The 23,850-nt window shown below is 43.3% G+C and overlaps 1 protein-coding gene across 2 annotated transcripts in view; it reads left to right on the plus strand.

Moving 5' to 3' along the window:
• Positions 1-1,441: 1,441 nt before the first annotated feature.
• The window catches only part of BICD2 (BICD cargo adaptor 2), a 50,245-nt gene continuing 27,836 nt past the window's right edge, over positions 1,442-23,850 (plus strand). For both annotated transcript variants that reach the window (XM_064723807.1, XM_064723808.1), the window contains exon 1: positions 1,442-1,853. In XM_064723807.1, the coding sequence (XP_064579877.1) occupies positions 1,614-1,853 (240 nt within the window). In that variant the 5' untranslated portion in view covers positions 1,442-1,613. The remainder of the gene's footprint in view (positions 1,854-23,850) is intronic.

Here is a 23,850-nt window from a genome sequence, read left to right on the forward strand (position 1 = left end):
GTGTCACATCGGTGCTCACAGACAAATGCATACCTGCACTTGAAGCACAAGGAGCTCCAGACAGTGTCAGGACCCTGAAGAAAAATTGACCAAGACAGCTTTATGACTAACATGCAGCATTCAGCCATGACACAGCTTATTAAAGGAATAAGCGCACAGGCAGAAGTTCAAAGTAGCTTGAAAAAACCCTGCAGCTGTGAGTAAATACGTTGCTTTATATTTGAGACATTGTGGAGTGTTCAAACACATTATTGTTTTTATTATGCTTGCTATTTGCTCACCAGTTCATTACCAATTGTTTTTGACAGTGGAAGAAAATCCAAGCAGCACTTGCTGTATGAAGGGATGATGAAGCTGTAGTGCTCCTGACCATGGCAGTGAGGCATCTCCCCACCCCACAGGGACACACCCCAACTTTATGGGGCTGCTTAGGAATTGCAATGGTCTAACTAGTAGAGGTTTGTCTCTGTTCAGTCATCACTATGCTTTAGAAATTAGTTCTACTCGTGGTGCCCCAATGAGTGTCCCAGTCCCTGTGCTATTGCCACCAAATGTTCCCAATGGGTGTAACCTGGGGCAAAGACTGATGCCATTTTCCTCACAGGATGGCAAATCCTTTTCAGCTGCCCAAGTGTCACTGTTCCGTGGCTGGTCACGGCACTGGCTCTTGATGCAACCTATCCCTCCTTTCATCAGGTAGCTCAGCCATAGAGGAACACCTTGTCCCGTGGCCGTGGTTATCCTCAGGATGACTCGAGGACATGGTTTGGTCCCGGTCGGTGAGTAGAGAACGCCTTGTAGCAGATATTCCACCCCTAGATGCACAACGCCGGGAACAGTGGGATGCTGGAAGCTCTCATGTGGGGCTGGCTGGTGTGGGGCTGGTGCCAGTCTTCTGGGACTCTCTGTCCTCTCCGTGCTGCTGTGGCACCGCCCGCTGCACCGGAACGTCTTTCCCCACACACACTGTGGTGCTCGGCCCTCATCTTTCATACCTAGTTGATCCCGACGCTTTCTCAAACCTGCCACGAAAGCCCTCCTGAGCGTGGTCTGGGCCTCCAGGGCGTGTACACGGGTTGTGTGCACGGGGTACGTGCCCGTGATCCCGGGGCCTGCGCCCGAATTTGTATCCGGGGTCACTGGGGGGGCCCGGGGTGCGTTCGCTGTCCGGCCAGGCCGTCCCCAGGCACCGCCGGCCCTACGTTCTCGCCGTCGCGCTACCCCGCGCCGCCTGGCAGAGGTCGCTCTCCTCCTCACCCGCCACCACCCTCGCTTGTCGCGGTGCTTGCCGGGAGTTGTAGTTCGGCAAGCCCCCCGGAGCGCGGCGCGGCGAGTATTGAGGACTCCCACTCCCAGCGTCCCGTGGGGCACCGGCCCGGCCGTGCCTTTTGAATGATTTCACTGCGTTCGGCGCTTGCGGCGAGTGCAGCGGCGGCGGGCGGGATCCAGGGAGGATCTGCGGCGGGTGCGGCGCGCGCCTGGCCCGTCGATGGCGGCCCGAGCGGGCCCTGCCGTGGCCGCCTGCGAGCCGTGCCGCTGTTAGGAGTGGTAAACGGCCTGTGCGTTCACCCCTTCGCCCATCCGCCTCGGCAGCCGGCGGTCCCTCCGCCGACATGTCGCTGGCCATGGAGGAGGAGGAGTACGCCCGGCTGGTGATGGAGTCGGAGCCCGAGTGGCTGCGGAGCGAGGTCAAGCGTCTCTTCCAGGAGCTGGGCGAGACCACCCGAGAGAAGATCCAGGCGGCGGAGTACGGGCTGGCAGTCCTGGAAGAGAAGCAGCAGTTGAAGCAGCAGTATGAGGAGCTGGAGCTGGAGTACGAGACCATCCGCACCGAGATGGAGCAATTGAAGGAGGTGAGGCGGAGCGGCGGCAGGTGGGCGGCCTGGTCCTTAGCGCGGCCGTGGCGGGTGGAAGGGCGAAGGCAGCGCTGAGCGGTGGGAACGGGGCCGCTTTGGAGTCGGTGGACGGCAGGGTGAGGGTTCCCGGGGTACTGTGGGGCGACCGTCGGGCTCTGGCAGGGCGGTTGCCCCCTCCCCAAAATGACAGCTCCGAGGTGCCGGGCAGCAGGCCGGCCCAGAAGAGGGAAGGGATGGGAAAAAAAGGCCTTTCTGCTCCAACCTCCGCTCCGGTGAAAAGGGAGGGAAGCGAGTAGACGCTTTTCTTTATCTTTCCGTCCCGTTCCATTCCGCCACGGGATCCGGTGGGTGGGCCGCCCCAGGGCTGCGTAGGGAGAGAAGCCGGGTCGGGTTGCCCCTCCCTGGGGTTGGGGCTGCCGCCACCGCGCCCCCGAGCAAAACCCAAGCAGGCGGCGGGGGGCGAGGGCCGGGACCAAGGTGCGGTGACGATGCTGTCATATGCCTGCTTTTGTGTGGAAGGAGAAATCGTACGTTGGTGTTAATCACTTACTCAATGGGGACCACCACGAAAATAGTACAGCAAACTTTAGTTCATATAGCTTTGGTGCAGGTCCTGCCCTTAGCGTATTTTTTATTACTTTCTATTTTAAGGGAAATTCCGGACCTAATCTGTACAGGAGAGTAAAGTTTGTCAGTAGAAACGCTGTATTAGGCAATTTGTACAATGAGTTCTTCTCATGCAAGATCTCCTCTAGGTGTGGAATGTGGGAAAAGTGCTGTCGGGGGAGCAGTCAGAGAATGCATAGTGGTGGTTTGCGCTCCTTATGAGCTGATCCTGTCAGCCCACTGTAGAGCATGGCCCATGGGAACTTGTCTGCGTATAGCTTTGTTTGGTTCAGTGATTTGGCATGCAGGCAAACCTCAAGGCCTTGCCTTGAGATACAGCCTAAGAGGTGAATATAGGTGGATTTGACCCGTAGAAATTGTATCCAGTGGGACTTAGCTTTTGTTTATTCAGTTGGAGATGGATTTAAAATAAAATCAGAATACAGTATTTCAAAGGAAAAATAAATGCTTGTAACAGACTGGTATAAAATCAGCTGAATTGGTGAATGCCTTCCCTTCCTGCTTACTATATATCTTTTGCTCTTGTAAATGAAGCTTTGTTTTGCTTTTATTGCATTAAACAAGTATAAGCAAAGAGATTAATTACTTTGAATTACATGGCTATAAACTTGTTAACTAAATATGCAAGTTGAACGGATATGCTGCTGTTCCTAAAGCCACTTGAGACCAGCACAGTTACAGCAGCATACAGGAGCAGAAACTTGGAAGTCAAGGGCAGAGCCAGTTGTAGAATTGAGCTCAAGGGAGAGAAAAGTCAGTAAACCTAGTTGGTAGGTGGAATGCGAGACATAGCATGGAGACATTATGGGACTGGCCCAACCTCATTCAGCAGGGCAGTGCCTGACACATCAGTGGGAGCCAAGATGCCTCCATCACAGGTAGTGCTTTAGTCACTGGGCTGTGCTATGTGTGTTTGGGCATTACATGTTTTGACTTGCAGATGGAAAAGAGCTTGATGGTACTGTATTTTTATTCATTTAGGGCTGTTACAATTGAGAAGCTTGTAAAAGCATTTAAAAAGGAAAAAAAAAATGGCAGAATCAGCAATGATTCACTCTTTTTGGCTTTTAACATTTTGAAGGATTTGCTTTGTGTGTTCATATCCTGCTCTAATTAAGTCAAAACCTGGGAAGCAGACAATTCTGGGAACAGCTTGAGTACTCTGATAGCCTACTCAGGGAAAGAGAATTGCTCCTCTAGCTTTCTTGTGATGCTGTGCAGGAATCTGGTTTGCTGTAGATCTTGTAAACCTTTAGCAGATGTATGAAGCATATGCTTGGAGAAGGAATTTATCATTGTTGCTGTTTTATGCAACTTCTTGTTTTTCCCACACTCAGTTAGAGGAATGCTGCATATGAGACTTACTACGTGTCACGCTCCAACCTAAAGAGACTCCACCTTGGGTTACTGAAGTTGTTCTTGGGGAATGTCGGAGATTGATGTGAAACTAGAACAGTATTGCTTTCTATCTCTTGCTTCTTAACCGTGACTTCATGCAGCCTTTTAATGTATAGCCCTTTTAGTCTCTATAGAGCTTACTTTGTTCATCTGTGTTGAGTGAGCTAAGCGGCACAAGGCCATGTTAGGCAGGGTGTGGGGCAAGCATGCGGTGGTTTTCTGTCCTGCTGGGTATTGTAGATTTGGATATGCTTTAATTAGTTTAATATTATAACTCCTGTATAATGGTCCTATTCATACCATAGGTAAACGTGTTCAGTGCGTAGGAACTTTATAATACAGTTTGTTGAAAGTACAGGCTTTTCTGCTGTAGTTATCAGATCTTTCTGGCCAGATTCTCCTCCCTGCCACCCAGTCTCCAATGTGTCAGAAATTCAGAGCCTTAACCTCCACTGTTGTATCCCTTTGGTAAATGTGAATGGCATTGTCAGAGCGGTATCCCGTTTGGTAAAGGTGTCGGTGTACTCTCAGTATTTGCAATCCAAGTTGTCCTGCTGAAAATGGGGAGCTGCTCTGTCCTTGCTGTGCTGAACCTCCACACCAACCCCTTTTTAACAGGGGTCAGGTTTTCTCTAAGTTTGTTCTTTTACTTGTATGTATGCTGACTTGATCTCATATATCTTTTGAGGTACTTTCTGCTGCATTTCTTCTGTCATTTTATTTGACAGAACAAAACTGAAATACAAACTGTCTTCCCAGGAAGACTTACTGTTATTTGCTTTTGTAAAAAGGAATTAATTTCAAACTGTAGTAAAGATTATGTTAAATGTTTTCCCTAGTTCAGAGAAATAAGATATTGGTTTTCTTGTAGTAAAATACTACATTGTGTTGTGAACATATAATTTTATTCATTTTTCACTCCCTCTAGGAGATGAAGTATCTTAAGTTTTTTTCTGTAGGCTTTGTTTCAGCTGGTAAGTCACCCTGCAAGCCTTTGTGATATTGCCAATTATATAAATGACGGGGCTGACTACATGCCTGGGCAGAGACGCTTCTTACGTGGATGATACATATGATCACACCTTTGTGCACTCCAGCTCACAAAGTGATTGTCTGAGGATTCAGTTATTGCTTTCCTGATGATTTGTGGGGGAATGTAGCATGGAAGGTTTGCTTGAAAAAGAGGTTATCAGCTTTGCTCAGTACTTCAGGGTTGCTTTGAGATGTCAGATTCATAACCAGCTCAGTTATGAAACTGGCTGCTCCTTTCTGATTAAGAGGTTTTCTTGTATTGGTGATTGTAGAATTGTGTTTAAACCCTTGGAAAACATGGGCATTATGATTAATCATTTCTGAAACAATGCAAAAATTCCTAAGTGGACTATGTCTATCCTTAAAGTGGAAAAGCATATGTTAGTGTGTCACAGTGTAACATAGATGGTTTGTGGTTTTTAAGGAGGGAACAAGGTTACAAGATCTCCACAGGGCTCTTAATTTCTTTGTATGGTAACAGTGGCCCTTGTTTCTGTTTTTTGCCTTTAAAAATCATGTATTGACTTTAATGCCATTTTATGACTTCTCTGTTGGCAATTCCTGGGTAATCTTGCAAGCAGACTTTAAAAGAAACACTCATTCATTTCCCATGAAGCCCAAGTGGGGTGTATGATGCAGCTGAGGTGATGTGTCTGTCCCAGGCTGTAATATTTCTGCTGTTTGAATTTATATTGAGGTGGGGTGTAGAAGATCTGTGATCGCTGACAGAAGTTTTACTTAATTGACTTACATACGTACTGGTTAATTTGGTACATTATATTTCATCCAGGCTGGTTTAACATTAACATTCGTTATGTTACATTTTATTAATGAATGTTTACCTGTGCTTCTTCAGAAATGAAGGAGAAATCACTGCCTTTCCTGTCTACCTCATGTAGTGCTGTGTACCTTGTAGATAGACATTGTAAACTGCTTGCTGAAGTAGCAGTGATTTTCCCCACTGGATTTATCCAGTGCCTTTTGTCAGTTTGTACTGCTGTTCTCATTTTGTGTGTAAGAACATAAAGGCAAAGAGGGAAGAAACAGCTAGGCTAAAGGCACCTAACAAACTCATGACAGACTGGGATTAGACCCTCTGTGCACATGAATCAATGCTGGATTGACCAAGTCTTTGTATTTAATTATGGTAAATAATGATGTTCAGTTTCAGTACCTCTTAGCCTCAGGTACACATCTGCAGCCTCTTCCTATTAAATATTCAGGTGATGTATTGATTCCTGCTGAAAGGAAAGGATGTTAATATTTTTGAGATTGCCTCTAAATTTGCAGCGCAGTTAAAATCAAAGGATTTAATAAAATAAATGTTTACTTAAATAGGCCAGCTTAGGTGAAATTTAATTCTGGTTATACAGATGTAAATTTGGAGTAGGAAACGTACAACTGCAAATTGGATTTAGGAAACTGATAGCAAATTTGTGCATGTTAGGTGAAAATGGTTATGCTTTGGTGAATCTGTCTTGGGGACTTAGTGGTGATTGTTACTTGGACTTCAGCACCTGCCACGCTTGAAATGTTAGAACGCAATTGCTGTCTCTACTGTCAAATCAGGCTGAAAGCTGTGGTGGGGTAAGCAAAATATTCCTGTGTAAATTAAGCCTCTTATATTTTGATAAATCGTAGTTGCTTTATATGAAGAATAGAGGCACCCCTGATATTAATCTGATGTTTGCAGTGGTATAGACACTTAGTACCATGTTTTGGAAAAGCTACTTTTCTCACATATCCTTATTTAGGAAGAAACCAAAATGTGAAAAGTTAAATGTTCCAGTTCTTCCTGATGTACTGGAAATACTAACCTGTAATGTTTCATGTTACTAAATTTATTTTCTTTGCTGTTGTTCCTTGAACTGCCTTTCTTAAAAATAATAAATAATATTCTTGAAATTATGATTTCAGATTATTTTATGTAATTGCTGAATGTTCTTCTTGGTCTTTTTCTGATAAAATTAATATACCTTATGTATTAGAACAACCATAAGTATTTGGATGAATAGTAAGGAACTTTTAAAACTTATTTTAAAAACCCCCACGTTTCTGCAGAAGTAGTTTTCCCTAAATTGCTGTAGTCTCAGCTGAGAGCTGGGTCTTGGGGAAAAATTATGTTTTACTTTTGGTTTGCGATGCTTGTCTGTGCCTTGGCCCAAAATGAGGTCTGTCCCTGACCACTAGTAGACGTTAGATAATTTGTTTCTAAGTTTCTTCATTAAGTTTAACCCGAGGTTTTGATGTTTGTCAGCCGTAGTGCAATTTGCTACCTATTTTTTCCCTGGAGGTGTGGCAGCATGGAGTGTTTGCTGTCCAGTGGAGGGGATATAGTAAAACTATGCTGTGGAACTGTGCCAAATTTTCTTTGTTATTTTTCTTTATTTTAGTTTTGTTCTTAAATTAGGTCAGTTTGTGTCGCAGGCGTATTGTGCGTGGCTGTGCAGGTACCACCTCACCTAGAGTGTGTTAAAGCAGCAGCAAACAAGAAATGAGAAGAGCAGCTTCAGCTAGTCTTTCTGCTGAGCTTGGCAACGAAGCTGCTGCCTTAACACCACAGAGAGCAGCTGCACAGCAAGCGGGATCTGTCTGGCCTGGCTGCTGGGAATTAGCAGTCCTGGGAATACTGCAGTGGCAGTGTTGTTCAGGCTGGTGGCTTTGGTTGAGGTCTCTCCTGGGATATAGTCTCTCTTGTAGCATTTCTTGTATTTACACAAATTAATTGTTCCTTAGAGCCTTGCGTTTGGCATCCTTCAATGTGCAGTCCATGAGGGTACCTGGGAGCTGGGGCTTGAAGGTGGGATGGGAAGCTGCCTGGATGTTCAGAGAACAGGGGCAGACCGTCTTTGCATACAAAACACTAGACCAAATGCTACACGCTTGTGGCTTCTCTGCACGGGTGCTGCAGGGGAAGATTCCAAGCGATATTGCTGAGGACTGGAGTGAACTCAGAGGGCTTCACAGTGGGGGATATCCATGTGTTCCCACACCCCTGAAGCGGAAGTTTTGTGCAACCGCTGATGTGGCAGATGTCCTGCCTGGAAACTGAAAGTCTTAAACCTAGAGTCGCTGGTGTTTCATCACATGGGCTGTTGCGGTTTCCTCATTTCAAATCTTGATTCATCCTTTCAAAATCTATGAAACATGCTTGCTAGTTTCAGGGGTATTAATACCCAATATTTGACTTAATACTCAAAATATCCCTTTGACCAGACTTTCTTCTAGTCTGCAGGAGAATTCTAATTATTTGGAAAATTGTCTGATTTTACTAGGAGGAAGCAGGAGGGTGGGAGCAGCAGTTCTCAAGTCTATGCACTGCCCTCAGACTTAATAAGTTCACCATTTCCTCTTTCACTCTATGGTATGTAAGCTTGTGAGTAATCTGTAGCAGCTTTGGGCTGTAAGATGGCTTCCAGAGGGTGATGCATACTCCAGGCATTCATTTGCTTGCTTTCTCTGCTTTTGGCAGACTGCAGAGAATTGTTTGTTCAGATTTGGTAACCCAGCAACAGAGGAATATAGTGTGGGTTTGAAATATCGCCTACAAAACCTCAGCAGAGGGAAATGACATAAATCAACTTTGCCATCCAAATGAATGGAAGACCCTCCATTTCGGGGAAGGACCAGAGTTTTAGGTATAATAGCTGTAAACTGTGACTTTTTTTCTTCATTTCCCCATTCTCCAGCTCATCTTCCTTCCTTCCACCTCCTACTTTGCTCCCCCTCCTCTCTTCTCTGCTGTTTTCTGGCTGAAATATGCACCAGGCAGTGGATGTCAGGCTCACCTCACTCTGGAGTGGGGACTTACCTGAGGAATCTTCTAAAAGGTGTAGTGTGTCTTGCCCACAGACAGGTTTGCCGCTGGGACTCTGAGCAAGCAGGGATATGGGGCTAATTTGGGCTGTTCGGTCCCAGCGTAGTTGAAGCTCAGTGTGGGAATGGATATGAATTCTCTGCAGTCCTGTGTCCGTGTTTGGAAAGCAGCTGTGCCATGCGAGGCCCTATACAGCTCTCGCTGAAACAAGTGATATGTCTGGTGGGGTGCTGAGTCGTGCTGGATAGCCCAGACTCTGCAGCATGCTGCAGTCCTTGGTCTCCTTAAATGATTTTTTTTCACCCCTCAGTTGTTGCCAGTGTGCAGTGTGGGGCTTGGCAAGCTCCCAGCATGGTGCAGAGTGCTGTGCTGTAGACAGTGAGACAGTATTTGGTGAGTTCATTAGGAAGTCCTTCTGCATGTTCAGTGTCAGTGCTGCACAGAGCTGGGCTTGTAGTTCAGCTCTGGCTCTAAGGCAGAGAAGTATACTGACCTAATACCATAACTGGGATCCAGCCTGCCCAAATCAAACAAGATTCATTGCTTCCCGTGCACAGAGAATTTGCTATATCTGATTTTCCAAGGCCAGAATTGACTGTATTTTCCGATGATGAAGAATGGTGTTTGTTTGGAGCTTGTTCTGTTGTATGAATGGGTAATTCTAAACCAGAAGGGATTTTCTCGCATCTTGCTGCGCAAGGCTGTGTGTGTTTTGAGGGAGAAATTTGGTTGTGATGTCCAAATTGGCTGCTGCATGATGTATCTGTAGTCCACTCAGCCCTCTAGTTCTTGGAAGCTGTGGGTGAAACTTCTCACCAATGTGATACTAGGAAGGAAATGAAAAATGCATTTTCAAGCAATCAGTATATAATTATTTAGTGATTTTCTATGATGTCATTTGGAGAGAGCATTTGGCCTCTGAAATAGGAATTGGCTATTGTTGGATGAGTGTGACTGTCCCCAACAGGTCACAAGCAGTAACGAGTGTGTCATGTAGCATGTGCCCCCATCTTTGGTATATACTATCAAACAAAGAAAGATCATCTTGCCAAAACATTCTTCTCTAATAAATGCAGGTCTCCGATTCAGCAGAAATCATCCAGCAGCAGTCTAGATTTGAATTTTTCTCTGGCTCAGTATAATGCAGTAGCTTTATGAGACTTGTATCTATGTGAATAAAAGCTTCTGACTTGTGTCTTGGTTCACTGTGGGCAATAGCTGTGCAAAGCAATTCCACTTGGCTCCCTTTTGGGAATGCTTTCAGAAAGTATATGGTTTTAACTAAGAAATGGCTAGCCAGCCTCACATAAAAGTTTGATTTTGCAGACAGATAAGTCAAGTCTGTCAGTGGTGGAGAGCTGATGTTGGTCTTACACCAGATTTGCCTGTTAATAGCTTGGTGTTCTCTTGCTGAAGGTGGTTTATTGGGGCAAGTGTGCTAGGTGCTGTGACGGTGAGCAGCAGAGATGGGATGTTCCCTGGGAAGGTGCAACACTGCAGCACGTAGCTGATTTAGAAAGTGATGAGAGATGTATTTTTTGAGTGAGATTCATGTTATAGTGGTTGGCATAGATGAAAAGGGTTCCGAGGGTGCTGATGAGGAGCATCTGCTGGTAGGAAGGTTCATATGGATGCACTAGACACTTCTGGCTCTTGGTGCAGTTTACAGGGTTGAGTATAACATCTGCTTCCACCTGAAGCTCTATCAGGTTGCCTTTCAGACACATTTGACTCAGAGACAAAATGCAAAATAGAAGGTGTTTTTGCAAGTTTCTTCTTTAGGGGTTATTGATACCTCTTTTTTTTGCGTGTATGTTTTATACTAATTGAGTCCAATTCAGGAAGCTACTTAAAGGTGGGCTGAAGCCAAGATATCCAAACTATTGCCTGGGAAACAGGACCACTTGCACTTAATGGCTAAATTAGAGCAGTGTTTGGGAAGTAGGATTGTTTTAAAACATTTCCCCCTCTCCACAATGGATACAAAAAAGTCTTGTTCTAAGATCATTCAGTAATCATAGAAATATTTAAAGACCAGATTTGAGTCACTTGGAAGAAATCAAGCTGAGGAGTTGTTCAGCGCTAGCCTCCAGTATTATTTATGTTGCTACAGAGCAGTCCATAAAAACTAAAGACTGAGCACATGAGTGACCACAACACAATGTGCCATATGTAACTTATTTTTTATTCTTTGCCCATAGGCTATGTGGCCTTCATCTTGGGATCACTGAAATCCCAACTGGACAATGTCTTGAGCATGTTTTTAGTGGTGACCCTGCTTTTAAGCAGGAAGGTTGGAGAATATAACCTTCAATAGCTCCCTTCCAGTCTTCAGTATCTAAATTCTGTTACTTTGTTGCTTACATATGTATGTTTTTTACATACTGTGCTTTAAAATATGCCCCATAGTTTAAATTCTGAAGTTTGAACTAATTCATATTGTTTATCCCCTCCTGCTCTATTTAGTCAGTGAATACACACTGAAGGATTGAGTAGCTGAATCTGTATTTTACCAAGTGGAGCACATGAGACATATTAGTTGTGTGTCTGCACTTCAGGAGGGCTGACGGAATGCTGTCTACTGTGATACTTGCAGTATTACCCCTTAGGAAAGGAATGCAGAGAAGAGTTAATTATCTGTCATTGTCAGGCATTTCATAGATTTTATAGTTTTATTCGTGCATGTAGACTTCTGCAGTGATCCTATTAATCACTCTGCTGTTTGGCAATTTTGATGCCCTCCCCTCACATCTGCGTGTATTCTGCATCATTCAATTCTCTATACTTGTAAACTGCTAATGTAACTCCTTAAACAAGGAGTTACATTATATACAATACATGTGATATATACAATACATGTGAATGAATTGTGGTTACCTTTAACTTCTGTGGGGTTCTGGGGTGGGGAAAGCCTGTATTTCAGGACTAGTTTTCACTCATGTATCACTTTTCTGTCCTTCAGGGTTCACAGTGGAGGTAAGCATAGTAGTGAATTGGAGTAAAACTATAGCCAGGACTCGTCATGGCTTGACTGAGGCTTAAGTACACACCTTGCGATCTCTTCTTTCTGAAATCTGGGAGGGTTTTAGGAATTAGAGAGGGCCTCTGAGGGTTGTGTTGTAGACTTTTTGTCAAGGCTGCTGGGATTGTCTGTCCTGGAAGTTTGGAGGAAAACTTTCCCATTGAAATATTCTGTTTTCTAGGCTCTCATGGAAAGGAAGAGTGCAGCTTTCGTAGCAGTGTTATGTTTCAGACAGCTTTTACATCTGAGCACTTAATAATAAATCAGCTTAGTCTTATTTTCTCTCTGTAGAAGGAGACAGGGAGAAATGCCTACTCATTTCACTTGGGAAACAAGTAGAAGCCAAACAATAACAGTACAGTAAAGGAATTTTGTGGGACAGAGCGGCAATTATATGCAGACTCATATATATATATATATATATATATATATATATATATATATATATATATACACACACACACACATATGAAAAATAGCTACTCCACTGGTTTGTAGCTGGTTGTTCTAGTGTAGCCTGTGTGGCTGAGTGCCCTAAAATAGAAATACCTTATTGGGACTGAAGCAAATGGGCCCTTTTAATGTGACACAAAGTCCGATAACATGAAAATTGATCTGATGTTCCCTTTTACCTCCCTATTGTTAGAGTTTTTGGGGAGGATAGTAAGGCATAAATTCCTTTCATGCTCCTCAGTGTGACAGACTACAGCTGGGGAGCATCTTGGAATCTGGCTCATCCAGGGAGGCTTTTGGGGCTGGTGAAGCCTCTGTGAGGCATCTGTTTGTTTTTAAGGTTCTTGGCTCTGGGAGTTGTGAGAACAGGCCTTAAAGAGCATTTATCAGCCCTGTGGTCTGCCACTCTCAATGTAGCTGTGAATGCTCTTTTTCCCATAATAGACCTGAAAGAGCATTAAGGTTGACACTGTATGTCTGCTTTATGAGAAATGTATTTTCTTGTTTTATTATCATTGTTCTCTGTGGCAGGGGTCATCTCCATAGAAAGTGATTAATTTGATGAAAATATTTTTCTTGCCATGAGCTCCATTTGTTGCCTGGTACCATGCTGTGCTAGTCATGTGTTAGTTTTGTCTTACTGCACATAACATTAGGCTTTGTATCAAGAATGTGGCCTTAATCTTCAGTAGGCATTGCTCAACAAGAGAACAGAGTCTCCATGAGATGTGGAGTTCATGCAGATCCAAGTTTTATTGCATTGCCTCTTAGTTCAATGAGTTGCTAAAGCTAGATTTTACTTCTAAAGGATTCTAGATCTATCGGGAACAGCCTAGTACTTGGTGTCTGTGGACCCAGGAATGCTCTCCAGTTTTCAGGCTTAGGCTGTTTAACTCTTGAATTGTTTAACTTCTCTTCTTGTGTTTTAAGAACTGTCTTAATGCTGCCTTTGGTGCTGCAGCAGAGTGTAGTTTGTAGTGTTTTGCTGTTGGATTACTGATCTAGTGTCTTGAAATTTCAGGTCTGTAGATAATAGGTATATGTCTGTTTCTCTTTGTTTTTGTAGTGCGGAAGACTGCAGTAATAATGGAAAAGTTATGTTTGAGGAATTTGAATAACATCTGTGTGGATGGCTAGGGTTCCTCTTACTCAATTTCTTTCATTTTTTCTTTAACTTTGTGGCCTTTATGTGCCTAAAACTAGTGTCTGTTTATAATGCAACAAATCAACTTGCTGAAATTCAAGCTCTAAATATGAAATGAACTCCTGGAGAGACAAAATTCTCCCTTGTATTCTTAAAAAGTAACACTGGTCTGCTTCAGTGTGTCATAGAGTACAAGATACAACTCTCAGTTCTGTGTTCTGATCAGAATTTTATTTTGGAATAATTGTGCTTTAGACATCAGTCCTGTATGATTGTATTCAGTGTTTCATTTTAGAATGAGCAGCAAGGGTAGCAGTGACAGTGAATGCAAAGTGTAATAATGTCCAAGGATAACTAATAATATACTCTTGAATTTTTTTCTAAGATGTTCTTGAGTGCAATGCCAGACTACTTGGTGTTGAACTTTCAAAACTTGAAAGTTTTTTAGAAAGAATGCCCTGAGCAAATTACACAATTACTGGTCAGGTTTTCTTCCAGGGTAGGAGGCAAACTTCAGCCACAGGCTAAGAAACTGGAAGGAGTTAGGACACAAAGAGGATGAGGCTGCCCTTTCATATCTGAAGTGGACAAGCAGCTTACAGGCTCATGTCTCTTCTTCCCACTCCTACTTCATCCTGTGCTTGGTTTTGTTCCTCTTCCTTGGTTTCCTGTTGAATTCCATTGCAGCCGCTTATCATCCTGCTGCTGTTACCCTCATCCTGCTGCTATTGCCCTGTGCCACTGTCTTGACTGTCATCTCTTATCTTTTCCCTTGGACACATTCTCTTTGCCTCTTCCTTACAAGACCTGCTTTCTCCCTTGACACTAGTACTTCTCATGGCTCCTGATCTAATCGGTCACACAGTTTTCTTCTCCAGCTCCCAGCCTCCATGCCACAGAGCTCTTTCTCCCCTCGCTGGTTCCCAGTAAGCTGAGATGGCTCAGCCAGCTGAACAGTGGCTTCATCTTTCAGGCCTGAGGCTGTCAGAAATGCCAGGCACTGCCCAGCATGGGTAAGAAGTGGAGAGGAAGGGAATTAAACCTTGATATAAAGCCTTGTCTATGCATAGAAATTGTTACTTTTCACTGAACCTTTAAAAATAAAGCTGGCCTGAGTTAAACTGCTGTAGGCTTTGGGATGTCCTATGCCAGCCAGCCTAAACTTGGATTAATCCAGCACAGATCTGAAACACATGTTACTGCTGCAACAAAATCTGTTTGAACAAGAACTATATTTTCCTGGGTGCCAGTTTGGAAGATCATTTAGCTTTGCTCTAAATCAGAAGACATTTGTAACAGGCTCCTGAGCAGCAATGGGCTACTGGGAACCCTTGGCAGGGATCTGCCAACCTTCCACCTGAGGCATGTCAGGTATCTGCTTTAGCAGAATTCTCAGTGCCGGAAAATACAGCATGACACCTCTCTTGCCCTGTCACCAGAGAATAGCAGAGCTGAGGTCAGTGGGGATCTTCCTCTGCTGACTGGGCCAGACTGATAGCAGAAGGCAGGAAGTGGGCAGATGCCCAGTACTGGATCTTTGCCCAAACCAGCTGGGTCCCACCGGGCAGGGCTCTGGGTGGTACTGGCAGCTGAGCCCTTCTGACAGCTTTGGCTCCTCAGTGCACTGTGGCAGCCCCACAAACCCTACCCAATGAATGCCAATCAATGAGGGGTTTGTCTCTGCAGTTGTGATGCAGCTGTGTGGCTCCCGCATTCTGCCCCATCGGTCCAGTGGCCTTGAGCAGCTGACTGGGGACAGCATGGGCTGGCTCTCTGCTGCTGGCCTGGGAGCTGTCACTGACTGCCTGGAAGCTTTGCAGGACAAAGGCTTTTCATTGCTGCCAGTGTCTGCCAACTCCTATTGCAATTAAAGGGTAATCTTTTCTAAATGGTGCTAAATTAAGGCTTAATCCCTCCCTCATGCCACATAAGAGGATGAATCCCTGGTTTTCTGAAAACAGCTTATTGTTTGGGCCACTGTCCAACCAACCTGTACAGCAAAGGTCCTGGGATGGTTTGTGTGTGGAGAGGACTCACGCTTTTTTATTGATCTGCCTGTAGATACAACTCCAAAGTCCCCTATGAGGTCTATGGAGAAGTAGTTATTTACCACTTCCTAGTATGGCTCATACCATATGAAACTTGGGAGGTAGCTGTTGCTGAAGTCCTGACCCTGGATACTGTGGTGATGGGAGATGCCTTTGCCTGTGACTGTGTGTGCTGGGTCCATGCTGTTGGCTGTCCACTCACCAGCCACCAGCCATGCGCTGTATTAAGTGTTGAATGAAAGCAAAGAGTCTTGGCAGTATGGATTGGTTTGTTTTAATCAAGGCAGGTGTGTGTGTAAAACTGTAGTTTAAATTACTGTTACTGCGTGAGGCTACTGCCGCAACATTAATCAATGAAGGGGGGTTAACTTTTCACTGCTCTTGGAATTGCTGAACTGGATTATTAAATAACAAAATTCACCTTTGAGAACAGGAGGAGACTGCCTTTTGAGCCCATGTTAAGACTAGGCTTTTATGCCTCTCCTTGGGGGAACTACTGTGTAGAGCAAGATGCAGTCAAAATGTTTATTTGCTCTTAAATATGTGGATTTGTTTAAAGAAATGCAGTCAAATAGGATGGAAGGAGGGAGCAGTAATGGGGACAGAAATTTGTGCGCAGCTTATCAATGAAAGATATCCAGAAGCTTGCTTTGATTCCGTGTTTTTACGCAAATTCCTTGAGGGGAAAAGAGTAATTTGGAGATTTTCAGTGGGATTCTAGCAATAGGATCTGAACTATATTACTATATAAAATTCTATTAAAATCCTTATTATGTAAGACTTTTTTTTCCCATCCTGTTCACTTATGATTCTATATAGCAGTGTCTGTACCATTACTACAAAGATCAGACCTGGTGTGGGCCTTCTTGATCTGTCTGTGGCCTAGGAGTAGGATGGCTCCTGAATAGTCTGGTCCTCACCCAAGTGCAAGAGTGAGGGGTGCTGGCAGAGGGGTTCACATGTATCACCTCCTCAGGTGTGTGACCTTGGGCAAGTGAACCTTCATAGAGATGTTTAAATTATTAATAGAGGCAACAAAACCTGCATTGCGTTCCTACTGAACGTGAGATCAGAACTTAAGATGTGTTTATTTGTTTTAAGATGCATTTTCAGTTAGCAACCACATGAAGGGCCTCTTGCTGGAGGATGGTGACAGACATGAATGAATCTGTCACAGACGTTCCCCATCTAAGAAAACAAAAACATAGACAAAACAGAAGAGCTGGTCGAACAGCTGTTGTGGTGACAAGTGGCCTTTGAATTATTGTCTGGAACAATTAAGCAGTGATAGTCCCTTACATGTCCAAAATTCCAAATGAGGTTTCCTGTATGCGTTTTTTTAAAAGATGATAATAACATTGATTTCTTTTCAGTGGATCTGGCAGTGAGAGCACTGCTCAGGAATGTAAACATTCCTTCTGCTTCCTGCTGTTCAGCTCTGCTTTGCTGCAGTGTCCTGCCTGGCTGAAATCAGGGGTGTGGTGAAATTATGAGTACAAAATAAAATCAGATCCATTATTTGGAAGAAAGATGCTTCATTTTTATTTTTGAGTAATACTTTATTGTCTCTTCATTAGTACTTCTTATAAAAAGAGAGTCTGAACTTAGCCCTTACCTCTGTGTATGCAGTTCTGTCTTGTGTTGTTGCAGTCTGTGGTCTGCTCTTCGTGGCCAGGATTTTATTTTTCTTGTGGTGGCTGTATTTATTTCCTACCACACAGACCACATAGTTCTGCACACCTTTACACAGGAGGTGTGGAATCATATGGGACATGCATCAGTAGCACTTCATACCTGGGTTTGCAGTTGGAAGTGAATAACCGTGGAGATTCTTATCTCTTGAGATGATGAAGAACATGTAATTATTTTTAAATTTGTCTGGAGGGGGAAAAAAATAATTCCCTTATGTGTACTTACAAAGTCTCAATATTATTATTTGTAAATTAATTCTTTAATGAAATATAAGATTTATTTATGGTTTGACTTAGCTGTATTTTAGGAGCTCTGTGATCTGCTTTCAAAGTCTCCAAAATTCACAGATTTAATTTACTGCCCTTTAATTCTGAATGTCCAAGGCTTTAGGATAAAATAACATTGTAGATTATTCAAGTTTCTTATCTTTGACAATTTCCTTTCTAATGGTTTTGGCAGTTTCTCACTGTGTGTGAATTCATCGTGCTCTTCCAACTCTTCCTTGTTTTTCACTGGATCCTCTGAAGCACTGCTGTCATTTCAGGTTTTAGACCTTGGCCTTGGACTCCCAAGACAGAGCTTTATCAAGACATTCTTTGGAACTTGTAATGATCCATATTTTTGTTAATTTCTAACTATAGCTAATTTTTCTTTGTGTGTAATTAATGTTTGCTGTGCAATTTACTGAAGAGTTAGGTAATTCCATCCTTTCTGTGTTGAATCCTGTGAGTTTTTATGCATCTTTTAACTTTGAAGAAATTTTTGTGTTTTTCTTCTTTGACAAGGTGCTATACAGTTCAGCCAATAATTTAAAAATCTATACAACTTCTCTTTACAGTCTTGTAATTAACCAAAAAAAGATCACCCTTTGCCATGTCCAATAATAATCAGGCTCTTGTCCTGTTATTATTCAGTCATTTATTTTAACTAATTCTGCTCCCTTTTCAGTAGCCAGCAATTGTGTTAGATTAATTTGAAATCTGAGGACAGTTTTTTCTTGACCCTTTGCTGTTGCTTGCTTGCTGCTGCATTCCTGGCAAGGACAGAACATTGTGGGCTTTGTTTGGGTGTTTTCTGAAGCTCCATTTTGGTTTCTGGCGGGGATTAAATTTTTTTTTTTTTTTTTTTTTTTTTTTTTTTTTTTTTTTTTTTTGGACATTGGGCCTTGCAGCTCTGTCTTGCAAGCAGTGAGACTCATTGACTTCCCGTGGTACCATCAGGCCTGAACTTTGCAGACTGTGGGTTTGCTCATAAGGTAGAAAACAAAGCTAAACTTAAATAATGAAAAGTATTTGAATGTTTGGAGAGAAGAGGCACTTGCTTTGCAGCTGGTAGTGTCATGGTGGTGTAGGACCTCTCAGATGGCCACAGAGCAGTGACATATCCCAGGATGACCTGTAGTCTCTTTAGATGTGCTGGATGCTGCTAGAATGGGCTTGAACAAAGGAGCAGGATCCATAACATCTTCAGCATGTATGTGACGGTGTGCAGATCTCTCTGTTGGGCTGTCTGTTTTTGCCAAAACTCCTGCTCTTGCCAGCAAAGACCGTGCCCCTTATTGCTCTGTTTTTGACAGGTATTCTGCTCCAAAATGACCAGTGACTGCTATAATCTTTACAGGGCCCTGTAAAAATAGCTGCCAGCGTGCTGGTGCTGTCATGTGCTGAGGGGCTTTCTCCCTTCCTGTGCAGTGGTGCTGGGACCCCTGCAGGGATGGGGCCCTAAGGGAGGCCTCTGTTTCCTGTTTGCCAGTGTTTAAGTCATGCACCAGGGCTTCACTTCCTCCTGTATTTTGTATCTCTCTTTCCTAATCCTCCCTTTACTCCAGAAAGTGTCTCACAGAGTTGAACAGATGGAAATGCACTTGTCCTCCCTTTTTTAAGCAATGGTAAAACCCTGTCCTTGAATTGTTTCTGACACTGACACTACTGTCAGGCAGACATCAGAGGGCACTTGGCAGTGCCTCGCCAGCCACAGCAAGTGACTTGGCCATGTGGCTGTTGCAGCTGGCAGTTGTTCTCTACAGGGTGTTTGTAGAAATTGCATTGCGAGAAGAAGGCCAAGTTTTGTCCCTCTCCCTTCTTGCTTTTTAACCTAAACCTTAAAATAGAGGCTCAAATATGTCTACTCTTCCTGGATGTAGGTTACAAGTAGAACATGTCAGAAGGAATCGAGAGACTCCTCTGGAGTTTGTTGAAAATACTGTGCTAGTAGGACACAATAGATTATGCAGTTGTATTTGGGTTAAACTGTCTGGACCTTTGCTTAGGTTCTAGGGGAGAAATAAATTTGTTATTCAGGTGTAATGAGGTCTTAATTAAAGGGCAATTAGATAACAAGAAAATGTCTGGTTTTGCCACACAGAATTAGCTACCAATGGTACATTGGATGAAATGCCTTGTGCAGTTGTGCACGTGTACGTGTGCACACCTCTGTGAGAATGATTGAAGACAACTAAAACCAGAAAGCCTGATGGGTAGTTTTGGTTTTTATAAAGCTCTCTGCATGAAAGTACATGAACAACAGAGCTCACGTGAGCACTGGTAACTTGGACATATGCGGGAAGTAATTCCACACTTAGCATTAGTCTCCTTTAATACTTCAGTAATTCAAAATCTGCTTAGGTATTTTAAATAATTAGTCGGAGATTGTAAAATTTTTTTTCCCCGCAAAGTGCCTCATGCCCTGGACATTCTGGTACCAACAACTAGTAGGTATTTATATGTACTGGGCTGTGTTTCTGCAGCCATATTTCTGACTCCTTGTGGAGTTTCTTCCTGGAAGCTTCTGTTATTGTCAGAACCAGGGGAAGCCACTATACTGGTAAATAAGCAGCAGTGTAATAAGCGGTACATTACATATGTTTTGCAGGATGCAACTTACTTCCTTGTGTTATTTCTAGAGTGGGTGTGCCTGCACAGCAGGCAAGCATTGTTCTTAGGAGGAGTCCTCTTGCAATGAGAGCTGTATGCTATTAGCTATTGTATTAAAAAAAAAAAAAGGAAAACATTTACTTGAATGTCTGGAGGATTTCATGCTTACTGTTATCCATACAGATGAAACATCCTTGGTTGGGAAGTAAAGCCAGTGAAGAGGATGGAAAGTGTTTACCATCACCTCTGTGTGTGTGTGCTCCTTTGGTTACCAATAATTAAAGAGTGAGTGGAAGGAGTGTCTTCTCATCCTGAACCTCTTAATCTTGCTCCCAGTTAAAACAATTGTCTTCTTGGTTTTCTAATTTCAGGTGCTGGGTTGGGGCAGAGGAGGTGAAAGAGAGGTTAAACTTGATTTCTTGGGACTGTCTGCTGAGCCAGGGAGCAGTTCCTTTGGTGCCAGCTTAAATTCTTGGTTGACCTTGTAGAAGCCTACACTTCAACATCGGTTGCATAAGTGGATTGTGCTCATATGTAATAAGTAATCTTTCTTGTGTGGGAGCAACAATGTTATATCTTGTGCTTTATTTTTATGTTCCTTTTATAGAAAAGTAGTTCATAATCTTGCAGCAGCTTTTTTGAATTCTGGAGTTAATCATGTTGAGGCACGTTCAGCAGGCTTTTACAGCTGTAGATGGGTAGCCCGATTCTTCAAATTTCTACAATGTCACTTTGTTTCCTTACAGTGTATTATTTAACAGGTACCTAAGGGGAACTGAGCTCTGCTGTAGGGTTGTGCTGCCGGGACACTCTGGAAGGCATAGTCCTTCTCCAGCTCACACTACAACATTTTATGGAAGGCAGTCTAGAATTATTTTGTGTTAACTGGGCTTTCTCCAAAGAAAGTGTAGACCATTATTTTAACAAAACAAAAGCCAGATTAAGGACTGGACTCTTTCCTGGAGCGTGCACAAATCTTCACTGTTGCATGATGATTTGGAAGATGCTTGATGTATGTCAGTATGGAGTGGGCTGACGTGGTGGGAAGTGATGTAATGTTTTGAAAAGCCTCACAACTTCCCTGAAGGTACCAAATCTCCTTCGAGCTGTTGTTTGTGAATCTACACCTGCTGTGTAGTTTATGGTAGTGTTTGGCCCCTGGGGATATTTGTATGTGGGAGACAGAGCCTACTCCCAAACTCATGGAAGTGTGAGAGCTTTTGCGATGGTGAGGAGCAGATGAGGAGCTGAGATCTGTGTGGCTGTACTGGCACCCCAGTGGTGGCTGGCCACAGGCTGTGTGTGGGCTGGGCTGTGGATGAAGGAGGTAGTGGTGCTGGTCCAGAGATCCAAGTTGCCAAGAGGAACTCGGTCACACCTGCTACTTGCAAGGCCACACACATTCCAGTGTATATGCCTAACAGACTGCAGGCAAAATGTTGTGTTCAGGTAGAAAAACAAAGGTTTTTCATGCAAGTCGTGTGGGGGGCAGTTAAACTATTTCCATTTTGGTCTAATGTGAAGGACACAATGCATATACTGGCTCTGTTAAGTATAAGTTGGTTTTAGTAAGTTTATGAGTTGTCTTAGGTAGGTATAACTCCTCCTAACTTTAAAGACAGACAGTTACATGTTTAGAGGACTGAGATCTCATTTGACTTTTCTTTCATGCTGTTGCGGGACCTTTTAGTGGAAATGTTGTGTTTTAAGTCCATCCAGCCTCCAAGCCCCACACTGCCACAGGATAGGTTAAGGTGGTACCAGAATTAGCCAGATGGAAACTGTCTAACGCAGTTTTGAGTATTAGAAAGCAGGTGTTCTTTTTTGCAGCCATGGTCACTTGGAGAATTCCTGCTCTGATTAAGTGCCCTGGTAAACAGAGGTTTAATGGTAAACTCTGATTATGTATTCATTAGCTCTTCCTGCTTACTTGATGCATACGTGATACTTTCTTTTACATAGTTGCCCTCCTTATTGGAGGTCCTAATGTGTTCTTTGGGGTCTTCTTTTGTGGTCTTCAATTTCTGATGTCCTTTTTAGGTGACTGTTTTTCAACCCTCACTTTTGAGGAAGTGTAATATCATTGTTTTGCATGGCTTCTGCTTTGTTAGCTATATCTATTTCTCCAAGGTTGCATTGTTCCCTTTTTTTGACAAGAGTAAAAAAAGTATTGTTCTATTATTCTTATCAAAGGTGAGGATGAGAAGGAAGGCAAAAGGGTGTCAGCAGAGGTACTCTATGATGCATTTGCTCACTTTCCAGTGATTTATTGATCAGGCACTTACTGAACAGCAATGGGTATCATTTGATTATTAACACTAGATGAAAGATTTTCTTCTAGGAATTTTTACAATAAAGGCTATGCGAGGCACCCTCTGTTACACCCTCTGAAGGTTCATAACATATCTTCTCAGGACTAATTATGGGCTTTATTGAAATTATTCTTTGAGATAGCTGCTAGAGATCTAGTGTAATACTTACAGATCACTGCACCTGATTTTCAGTTCCTAAAAATTATTTCATTGTAGATAATACCCACATCAATTTTCTGCACAATTATTTGTAATGCGTGTCCTGACAGGTGCTTAGCTCAAGTGCCTGCAGTGGAGACACAGTCTTAACAAGACACTACCATAAAGAGTCCATTTGCAGTCACTTCTCCTTTCATATGCAGGGGAAGATGACCCAATGACCTGCTTAACAGGATCAGCCAACGTTGTGAACTGGCCTGTACAAATAAATAATTCCATCAAATTTAGCAGAAGGGTTTAAAAAGGAGCAATTTTTGATCAAATTTCCTGCAGTGTGATGTCTGGGAAGAGTGAGTCTCACCTATGTTTTGATATCACAGTGGGCAGGTAAGGGGAACCTTTGGAATTGTAAGTAGAAATCTCTAGTCTCCTCTGCTGTCTAGCTCCTGAATAGTGCTGATGTTCAGCAGCATCAACTCCTTCTCCTACACATTTCCATCTTTCTTTTCTTTAAGGCTTGGTCTGGAGCTGTGTAGATGTTCCTTGCAGTAGTTCATTGATCTGTTATGATGCACAGCAGAGAAAGATGCCTCCGGATAGCTTGTTTTATGTTCTTTCTTAACCCATCAGATCTAAAATTATCCTGAAAGGACTACTTTTTTCTGTTGACTTGTGTGTCATTCCACCTCATGCACCCCTGTCATGCACCTTTTCTTTATTTTTAAGAAAGTGGAAATGAATGCTCACCAAAACTTCCATTCCTCTCTGGTTTATACTCAGAAGAATGCAATTGGGTCCTTTTTAATTCTACTTCCCTGTTACAGTTATAGGAATTTTTCTTTAAAAAAAACCAAACAAACCAAACAAGGAAAACAACCAAAACTGAAACCCCAGGCTTTGGCTGAGTGCCCATTGAAGTTGCTGGCAACAGCTGGACTTGCTGGTGGGCTGTGCAGGGGTCTGCTGATTGTGTGGCTTTCCTGGGAAGTTGATTAATGATGAAGGCAGCAGCAGGTTCTGAGGTGGCCATGGGGACACCATCCTGCCGGTTGTCCCCAGAGCAGGACACTGGGGATGAGGAAATGCTCCATCATGTCAGGAAATGTACTTTTGATGTCAGTAGTCACATGTGTTTATAAGTGACAGAGACCACATTTTGGGAGGATAAGTATTTAGCTAATTTATAGCACAAACTTTGAAACTAAAGTAGCATTCACATCTTCAAGAGCAGTGAAGCCCACAGTCTTTCCTGGCTGTGATGAATGACAGTGGTGGATTAAATACTTTGTGACTAATGTCCTTGGCTTTTAACTCCAGGCTTTCCAGGACCTCTGCTTGGAAGTCAGAGCAGACAGAAATGACTCCTGGCAGAGCTGGCTTTATTCCCTTACACCAAAGGGAGAGAGCATGTGTACCT

This window comes from Zonotrichia leucophrys, chromosome 12 (genome assembly GCF_028769735.1).
Source record: "Zonotrichia leucophrys gambelii isolate GWCS_2022_RI chromosome 12, RI_Zleu_2.0, whole genome shotgun sequence".
Lineage (NCBI taxonomy): Eukaryota > Metazoa > Chordata > Aves > Passeriformes > Passerellidae > Zonotrichia > Zonotrichia leucophrys.